At 36.4% G+C, this 10,606-nt stretch overlaps 1 long non-coding RNA gene and 2 gene segments (V, D, J or C); 1 reads left to right on the forward strand and 2 right to left on the reverse strand.

The window, feature by feature from the left end:
* Positions 1-2,187: 2,187 nt before the first annotated feature.
* LOC125247276 lies at positions 2,188-4,979 on the reverse strand. The segment is given in 3 exon segments: positions 2,188-2,497; positions 4,306-4,614; positions 4,733-4,979. Coding segments are annotated over 3 exon segments (531 nt in total).
* A 1,678-nt stretch (positions 4,980-6,657) lies between these two features.
* LOC125247325 lies at positions 6,658-8,618 on the forward strand. The gene is made up of 2 exons (XR_007180057.1): positions 6,658-7,015; positions 8,124-8,618. It is a non-coding gene; the product is annotated as an uncharacterized LOC125247325 (long non-coding RNA).
* Positions 8,619-9,132: 514 nt separating this feature from the next.
* LOC125247291 lies at positions 9,133-9,771 on the reverse strand. The segment is given in 2 exon segments: positions 9,133-9,505; positions 9,592-9,771. Coding segments are annotated over 2 exon segments (390 nt in total).
* Positions 9,772-10,606: the final 835 nt, after the last annotated feature.

A 10,606-nucleotide genomic window follows, 5' to 3' on the forward strand; every position in this document is an offset into this window, starting at 1 on the left:
CAAAAACATCCATCGCCTACTCATGCACGTCTCTCCCGGACGTCCCGGACGTCGCGCTCATCCATCGGGACCACCATCTCTCCGGCAAAACTAACTTTCACGTCCTCAGTTCAAACCCTCCCGCGGAAACAGAAGAAACCAATGAACTGCAGCAGCACTGACCTGAAACCCCGCAAGCAAACTGATGCAAGTACCGTTCTGAATCTTAGATAATGAAACTGATTTCTATGCTGGCTGTCAAGGACTGTTAGATTTTGCTATTTGCCTTCTCTCTTTCCTTCCTTTCCTGTCTCTACGTTCCCTTTTTGTATATATTTGTATATTCTGTATTTTAGACGTATAACCTCTGTAGTCGTAGTTTGCATATATTAAACACATTATTCATGTTCGATTGTTCTTTTTGCTCATTTCAACAAAAGCCAGGTCACTTTAACGTTTCGATCCTATATCCTTGCTTTATGTTTGGATGCTATCATAGGAATTTATCCTCGTGGCCAGAGGATAACATTTCTGTCGTAATAGTCTGTGGATAACTTAACGGTTTGCTGGACGGACCAATAGTTTTCTACATAATTATTAAACCAGAACTAATCATATATGTGATTGATTATAATTCGTTGTAATTAATTCACCATATACGGTTAATTCCCCCTTGGGTCGGTATATGCATAATAATTATTCATAAAGCTTTACGAATTATTATATTCATATTCCACCCATAAATTGATTAATAACTGTACAAATCGTTACAACATTTCTCTTCTCGGACGGGGTGATAATCCGGATACTCTATTGGGTCATCAACATCACTGAGATCAGCATCAGAATCTTAGGGGTTTTCTGGGACAAGGGCCTGAAGAGTGCGTGTTCTTGTTCCATAGAAACTGTTGACATCCATCTAGTAATTGTAAAAAAAAAAGCAACAACAAACAAATAAATAACAATCTCTTACGATTTTAGTAATGTTAGTACACCAGCATTTGTCATTTAAGTAGTAATTGCCTCTGATAATTATGATTTCCACACATTAATTCAATGAATTCATTATATTTACTTCAAAAAATATGCAAAAGTGGCAAAAAAATACATATTTAAGAAATTATCTCAGCATATTCATGAAGAAATAACAATAGCTGTTATATTCATAGCTAAGAATGATCAGAAGTTTATATTTCTCAGCAAATAGTCCATTCTGACTGCAGAAATGGATGATCTGAAACGATTACCTGAGCTTTTCTGCGTTTACCTTTAAGTGACAAATCAACCGTTTGGTTGAGCATGTTTTTGAAAAATTATTAAAAACATACTAAAGTTTTTCATGGCACCAAGTAACATAATTTTGTAAAGTTAGGGCTCTTACAGTGTAATATGTCAAAAAATTTGCTTACCTGCAAAATTTCACCAAGAACAGTTCACGTGGCAGGAGTGATTTCTTTGTTTCTGACATCCATGTTAGAGGAAGTGTAACTTGTGACAAGTGCTGTTGATTGACACTCTGACATCTAGTGGATTTTTTTGGCATAACATACCTCAACCAGATGGTAGAGATGGCTCAATCAGCTTGAGTTAAGTTAGGTACTCCTCTCAATGAAATACAGTGACTCAAAATGTGCTCAACCATTTGGTCGAGCAGGCAGTTAAAGGGTTAAAACTGCTCCGAGACATGAAGGTTGAGGACCCAAACGCAGTATTTATTAGAAGGGTATCCACAATCGTAATCCACAAAACAGTCAAACAGTCCAAACAATAACAGAGTCCAGGGCAGAAGCAGAACAGAGAAATCCAAAAAACCAAGACACATGAAACCAGGGAGAATGCAGTACAGACACATACAAGACTTAGCAATGACTGACAGAGTGAACATGAGCTGTGTCTCATTTCGAAGGCTGCGTCTTCCGGAGGTCGCATTCGAAGGTTGCATATGTCATTGAGGGTGTATCATTTCAGAAAAGTAAGTAGGACTCTCCGAACGTGACCTTCAAATGCGTCCTTCTTTCACAGGAATTCGGAGGATGCATGAGGTGTATCCTTTGCCGCTGCAGATAGCCCACAATTCTTTGCGTCTCTGTTAACAACCATCATTTATTTGAAAAAATAAAAAATAAATGGCGGCGTCGACATGTACACACAAGCGAAGATGTTTAAATGTAAGTAGTTTCATGCTTGTTTTTGTTTTAAACATTGTTCTTCTTAATATCCTCCTCCTTTGTCTCTGTAACAGATATCTGATGTACATAAGCCAGCTCCTCAAGCATTAACCAAAATAAAACAAGTAAATACATTTTCTTTTCAAATTACTTTACAAATTTATTAATAATTTTCATTCATTTGCTGAGAGCGCAACAAGGCTGCCGTGAACGCGTTGGCATAGCAACGATATACTTCCTGTTTCCTTTCCTGACTGTGTGTCCTATGAAGGACGTCTTGTTTTTAATTCTGGCTAAGGACACTCCATATACCGCATCCTTCACAGGATTCGTCCTCTTGAGGATGCAGCCTTCGAAATAAATGAAATGAGACACAGTTATGGTTTATATAGGCTGGAACTAACAAGTTAATGATACACAGCTGTAGACAATCAGTAATGATGAGACCAGGCAGAGGATTATGGGGGATGTAGTCCATGTGTGAATGGCAATGAACAAGAATTCAGTTTCCCTCTGGTGGACAACCACAGCACTCCAGCTGGTGATCATGACAGTTTCATTAATGGTTTTCTTAGTTTTGGTTTAGCTTTTATTTTGTGAACATATTTCTATTTTGTTTTTTATATATTCAGTTTCAGTTTTAGTGATTATAGATTAATAGAGTTAACAGAACACTTCCAGTGTAGACCAAAGCAAGACATTTAATTTCAGCAAAGTTTAATGTTTAATCTCTTAATAAGTAATCTCTTAATATAATAATAATAGATTGAAGAACGAACCAAACAAATGCAACTTAACCCTTAAAACTCTGAGGTCTTATAAAATTATAATCTGTAAAACTGCTCATTATTCAGCTTGATATTGCAAAATTTCTTATCATATTATTTTAATGTATTGTATTCTACTGTTTCCTGCACTTTGTTATTTTTTTAGTTATTTACTGGTGCCTAATGAATCTGAAGTCTCACACTTTCACAGAAAATATTTTACTTCTGCTTTACAGAATAATGTGGATACTGAGGTGTGTGTAGCTCTGACTGTCTGTTGAAGGCATGTTGAATAATTTAAAGGTGCCATCGAATGTTTTTTTTACAAGATATAATAGAAGTCTAAAGTGTCCCCTGAATGTGTCTGTGAAGTTTCAGCTCAAAATGCCCCATAGATGTTTTTTAAATATATATATATATTTTTTTAACTGCCTATTTTGGGGCATAATTAGAAATTCGCCGATTCAGGGCTGCTGCCCCTTTAATTGCTTGCGCTCTCCGCCCCCCCAGAGCTCTCGACTCATTGCATAAAAAAAGTTCACACAGCTAATATAACCCTCAAAATGTATCTTTACAAAGTGTTCGTCATGCAGCATGTCTAATCGCGTAAGTATAGTATTTATTTGGATGTTTACATTTGATTCTGAATGAGTTTGATAGTGCTCCATGGCTAAAGCTAACATTACACACTGTTGGAGAGATTTATAAAGAATGAAGTTGTGTTTATGAATTATACAGACTGCAAGTGTTTAATAATGAAAATACTGAACTCTTGTTATTCAACTATGCCGAGGTAAATTCAATTTTCAATTCGATGGCACCTTTAAAGTTGTCATGTTGTTCATCTTTTCAGGACTATGTAGAGTGTATTCAGGGTCTCATGTGTGATATTTTGTTTGGAAGCCAATTTGGATATTTCTGTCTGTGAAAAAGTTGTTTAGGATGTTGTAGAAACGTTTTCCTAGACTGATGTAGTTATCGAGGTCTGATTAGTGTGATGAGGCTCTTTTTTTACAGATGTTGGGAAATGAAAGCCTTGAGAACAACCAGATTGTAGTTAATCATCTCATTTATATTATTACATTCAAACACAGAAACATGAGCAGTATTTCTGATTCATTGATGATCAAATGCTTCTGTGGATACTCATTTCAGGAGAAAAAAAGTGTCTTCCAAATGAATAAGTAAAGTTTGAATTTGGTTAATTCTGCAGAAAATACAACTGTTTAAGGTAGTGGTCTTTTATAATGAACCCCTTCCATCACTGATCAGTGTTGTGTGTGATTGTGTTGAATGAGCAGCTGCAGTATCTCTCAGCTGTATCAGTGCATCACTGTGACGTCTGACTGAACGAGGTTTTTGTACCACTCTTTATCACTGTGTGAACACACCTTTACTGTTGATCCAGTGTTCACTCTGACAGTAATAATCTCCTGTATCTTCAGTCTGGACTCCACTGATGGTCAGAGTGAAATCAGTGTTAGATCCACTGCCACTGAATCTAGATGGAGTTCCAGTATAACGGCTTGTTGCATAATATATGAGGAGTTTAGGAGCTTCTCCAGATTTCTGTAAGTACCAGGCTAACTCGTTACCACCATCCACTCTACTGCTGGTTTTACAGTTTATTTTGACTTCTTGTCCTGGTTGAGCCTGAATTATTGATGGACTCTGAGTTACAGTGATCTGTCCTCTACACTCTGAGAGAAAACAGACACAAAAATGATATATATATATATATATATATATATATATATATATATATATATATGAAATTTTAAAAGAATTGATAATTATTGTAAAAACAGTCACACAAACCTTGAGCAAACAGAGTGAGAGTCCAGATGAAGAAGGTGATTGTGTTCATTGTTGTTCTTTTGTCTTGTGTGATGATGAAGATTGTGTTCTGTTCTGCTCTCAGTCATGAAGTGTTAAACTCACAGCACTATAAACACTCTCAGAGCACTGAAGCATGTGTCACAATGCAAACAAGTGGGCAGGATTTACAACAGACACACTAATATACACTAGAGTTACAGAATGATGAGTAATGATATTTTTAGTTAGTTCTACGGTGGCCGAGAGAGCTCAATGCACTGCAAATGAAGAAAACACATGCAAATAAAGAAAACATCTTCATCAGTTTGACAACACACGCGCTGCAAATTCCACAACACTTACAAATAGACAAACGCGCTGCAAATGAAGAAAACATCTTCATCAGTTTGACAACACACGCGCTGCAAATTCCACAACACTTACAAATAGACAAACGCGCTGCAAATGAAGAAAACATCTTCATCAGTTTGACAACACATGCGCTGCAAATTCCACAACACTTACAAATAGACAAACGTGCTGCAAATAGCACATACCAGGCCCAGCGATCTCAAGTCCTTCTGCGATGATCTGAATGATGATGATGACGGTGACGATAATGATTAGGCTACTTTTAGAATTAAAATAATAATTTAATTTGCCCCGCAATAATTTATAGTGCATCATGCATAACCGACGCGATGAGATTAGCTAATTAGAAAAACTCAGCTAAAGTGAAAGTAAAAACTCAGCGATGAGAGCTCTACTTCAACATGTTCTGATAACACTATTTAACCTTCATTTATTTCTTAATATTTATCTTGTGGCCCATACCTATTGAAAAAAAAATGAAAAGAGATGGTGTTACTTTTTTTTTTTTTTTTTTTTTTAGTAACACCTATATCTCTTCTCCTTTTTTTCAATATGTATGGGCCACAAGAGAAATTAAGAAATAAATTAAGGTTAAATAGTTATCAGAACATGCTGAAGTAGAGCTCTCATGGCTGAGTTTTTACTTTCACTTTCTGCAGTGAATAATTGACTGGGATTTGAGACATAAAATCAAGTAAATTATTAAAAAATATATATTATTTATTATTAATCATTTATTAATAATATTTTAACGCAAAATAATATCCCCCAAATCGTTTGTCCTGGCGCCGAGACTGGCACAGACCACAACGAAAATGTTATAGGGAACACATTGACGTACCTGTCTGGGACCGCTGGCTGGGATTGTTCATGTTTACTCTTAGGTGGTGTGCACCTGAAAGGTGAGTTTTTCGTTTTGTTTGTTAACATTCTGATTATGAGCAGTCCTATTTGCAGCGCGTTTGTCTGTTTGTAAGTGTTGTGGAATTTGCAGTGCATGTGTTGTCAAACTGATGAAGATGTTTTCTTTATTTGCACCGCGTTGAGCTCTCTCGGCCACCGTATAGTTCAGTAGTTTTATTTTTATTCTGAGGATGTGCAGATGAACGTCCATCTCTGTGTCCATATTCAGTCATGTGACCATCATCACTGCTACACTTCACTAGATGAACCTCCATCACTAAAGATGGATCATGAATCATGAGTCTGTTCAGAAAGTATCAGGACTGATTGTGAATCTCTAATCAGAGTTCATGGTGTCACTCCATCTATCATGAAGCCTCATGTGTGTCTGAAATCATCAAATGGAGAAGAAACAAGCTGATAAAGATGGAGACATATTAGAGCTTGTTCAAGAGATTCACAATCAGTCCAGATACTTTTATAACAGACCTCATATAATATTATGAAAACATACCTCATTATTTGAACTCATTTTCATAAGATTAAAGTCTGAAGCTGCAGGTTTTTCTGTGAATCATGATGATTGAGCTTCATATGAAGAACAGAAGATCATTATGAGAAACTCACAACATCATCCATGATAAAAAAGGGTCAAAGGTCACCTCAGAGGTCACAGATCATCAAAAATATTTCTTACACAGTGTTATATCAGCACACGACAAGATAATGAATGAGAAATACAGGATAGAAAGTCAAACTGAATGATATCTGTTGTAGATGAATAAACTCTTCAACTGTTTTTAAAGCAATAATAACATTTAGTCCAAACTGAATGTGTGAGTGTTGAGAAGATGTGAGTTTCTTCTAATATCAGTGTGTTGAAGTGTTGTTTCTCTCTCTCTGCTGGAGTTTGTGTTCACTCGAGTGGAATAGAGGTTTTTGTACGACCGTTTCATTAGATTGTATCACTGTGGTGGACTTTCGGTGGAGGAACTAAACTGGCGCTCGGTAAGTCCTTTTCATTTCATATTTAAAAATCTAATTCTAATTAGTATTAGATATTGTGTAATGCTTTACTTGGATGCATGTTATAAAGCCTTTTATCTTGTCATAAAGTATTGAAAGATAAAATGCATTATAATATTTCTAGATTCATTGTCAGATCTGAAACTGGTTGTTTGTCGTGTTTTAATGCATTATACTTTCTAAAGTTGTAACAATGAACAGATTATATTATAATGAGGGATAATGTGGTTACATTATTCACAGTATCAGACATGTATTATGATGTGTATTAAAATACATAATTCATCAAAACTACTTGGTAACATTAAGTTAAAGTATAAAGCATTATAAACATATTCATAATGTACATTATAATGCATAATATATTTTCATAAATAATTATAACCAAAGTTAAAATGCATTGTAATATTAGCAGATTCTGAAATGCTTTTTTTAAAGACTTTATACTTTATAAAGGTGTGTTCAATAAATAGATAAGTGTTATAATGTATCATAAATATGGTTACAATTATTCATGAGATCAAACAGTGCATTATAAGGTGCATTAAAAAATTAAAAAATGTGTTATATATATAAGAGAATGTGTTATAAATTGTTTTATGATTATATAATGTAAACATTCAGAAAAAAATCTAAACAATTCATATAGTTATTGTAGATGTATTTCGTTGTCAATATCATACATTTAAGAAGAGATTTAACATCAGAATATAAATGTTACTTTCTGTATTTCAGTAAATGATACTGAATCTCTTTTGTTCATGTTGTGCTCATAATTCAGTGCTTTATATAAAAAAAAAGTACAATTTATGTAAAATATGTTTAAATATAGAAATGTTTAATTTATTGTTTTGTAACTGTTAACAGTGATATAATTTTAATTTGGCTTTGGTCACAAAACTGCAGTTTGAAATTGAGTTACATATATATAGTGATTGTGTAGTTTGTATATAGTATATTATATCTGCTCTAGTGATGTTGAATGTCATGAAGGATCAGATTGTCGTGATTTTTGCCGCTGTTGAAATGCTGTGAGTGAAACAGTGTGTTTTCTTAGTGTTTGTGAATGTGTTGTGTTTGTCTCCTGCAGCTGGTCCCACAGTGAAGCCCTCAGTGTCTCTGCTGCCGCCCTCTTCTCTACAGATCTCTGGAGACTCAGCCGCACTGCTCTGCCTGCTCAGCTCTTACTCTCCACAGGGGGCGCTGGTGAGCTGGACACTGGACGGGTCAGAGGTCACCGAGGGGGTCGTGACCAGCGCGGAGAGCCAGCGGGACGGCCGCTACAGCCGCAGTAGCGTCCTGACCCTCAGCAAAGCACGCTGGGAAGAGGGAGAGGTGTACGTCTGCAGAGTAACACATGATGGAGCTCCTCATGAGGTCTCGTTCCACAAGAGCTCTGAGTGCTGATGTTTCTCTCCTGAAGATGAGCCGTATCTGAGTGTCCTGTGTCAGGCAGGATTCACATGAGTCTAGTGCTGCAGCTGTAGTGATTTACAACTCAATACTGAAAGAGAGCTGGCGTGTCAAAGCACTGTGTGATCTTTCAATCTGCTGTAACATTCAATAAAGCTTCTCAACAAGTTCACTTTGTGTCTGACAACATCATTCAACTAACAGATGAAGATGCAGGTGCTTTTCACAAGCTTGATGTAGCAGGAAATAAAGTCAAATAAAGCTCTTGGGGTTTGAACATGGTCTCTGGAGACAGAGCTGCTCTATTCTGAGAGGATCACAATCACTCCACCCTGACAATGCAAATGGGCTTTTCAGTCTCACTGTTTGATTGGTCACATGATCTGGACTGGAACACACCAGTTTCACTTCTGCTGAAAATGTCAGGATGAAAATAGAGATATATGAAAATGTCATGAAAATCAACTGAATTCAGTCTGTTCAGTTTGATTGACAGGGATCATATATTACACCTAAAACATGATGATCATATTAAACACTGACTCATTGTCTTCAGAAACACAAGATTGATGTTGATTTAGATGATCTAGTGTTATTAGTGTTTGTCTGTGATCAGTGTTGTGTGTGATTGTGTTGTATGAGCAGCTGCAGTATCTCTCAGCTGTATCAGTGCATCACTGTGACGTCTGACTGACCGAGGTTTTTGTACCACTCTTTATCACTGTGTGAACACATATTGACTGTTGATATAGTGTAAACTCTGACAGTAATAATCTCCTGTATCTTCAGTCTGGACTCCACTGATGGTCAGAGTGAAATCAGTTCTGGATCCACTGCCACTGAATCTAGATGGAGTTCCAGTATGACGGATTGATGCTGCATATATGAGGAGTTTAGGAGCTTCTCCAGGTTTCTGCTGGTACCAGGCCATACAAGTATATGAACCTGTACAGCCATCATACACTGCTGTGTTTGTTTTGCAGTTTATAGTGACAGATTCACCAATCTGAACCGTTTTTACAGAAGGGGTTTGAGTCACAGTCACCTGTCCACTGAAACCTGATAGAAAAAGCAGAATATTTGTGTAAGATTCAATGTTAATAATATTATAATACTTTAAATTAAAATTTTATTGAAACACAAACCTTGAACAAACATTGTGAGAGTCCAGATGAAGAAGGTGATTGTGTTCATTGTTGTTCTTTTGTCTTGTGTGATGATGAAGATTGTGTTCTGTTCTGCTCTCAGTCATGAAGTGTTAAACTCACAGCACTATAAACACTCTCAGAGCACTGAAGCATGTGTCACAATGCAAAGTGACTCTCTCTATTTAAATTTACTCAACATTAAACAACGGTCTAATTAATTTATGATTTCAATGAAATAGCAGCTGCAGATAAAATCCCTGGAATAATAACTATGTGCACCTGTAAACAATCAAGACAGCTAATTAAGGAATGCATTTAAACTCACCACTCACCCCACAACAATGTCAAGTTTCATTCAAGACTTTTGTTTGCTCCTGTGCAGTGTTAATCTTCTTCATAGTAGAATTCCCTATTTGTTGCCTCTCAGTACATATCAGTAACATAACAGTACATATCATACTACTTATCTTTGTTACACTGTGCTGAAATCAAGCAAAGCATCAGTTTCATGCAGACCACATCAGTCAAGCGTGTATCAGTTTACGTTACTGTTTAAGTTACATTTTTAAGTTACCATTTCACTTATACTTCAGTTATACTTTACTGTGTTGCTCTGGAGCTGAACCAAAAAAATGTCGGTGTATTTTAATATTTTAAATGCTTTAAATTGCTTTTTACTTATGAAAACAGATCATGGATCAATGTTTCAACCATTAAAATAATTTGCTCAATCACTTTACCCTTAACAATGACTGGTTAAAATAGAGTAGGCAATTTCAGAGTGGCTAACAATAGCAAGTTAGCTTTGAAAGCATTAGATCCCACCCTCCCTTCAGAGCGCTCCCCATAGCCACGGCTCCTTTAAAGGCTGGAACACACCAAGCTGACGCCGACGAACTAGTGGTGATGAAAGCAGACTGCGGGGTTGGCTCACGTCGTCAGCGTCTGTGTCCAAAGTTGCCCTGACACACCAAACCAATGCTCGACAGCCAACGGCCAAATAGCACGTCAG

This window comes from Megalobrama amblycephala, linkage group LG15, assembly GCF_018812025.1.
Source record: "Megalobrama amblycephala isolate DHTTF-2021 linkage group LG15, ASM1881202v1, whole genome shotgun sequence".
In the NCBI taxonomy this organism is placed as follows: domain Eukaryota; kingdom Metazoa; phylum Chordata; class Actinopteri; order Cypriniformes; family Xenocyprididae; genus Megalobrama; species Megalobrama amblycephala.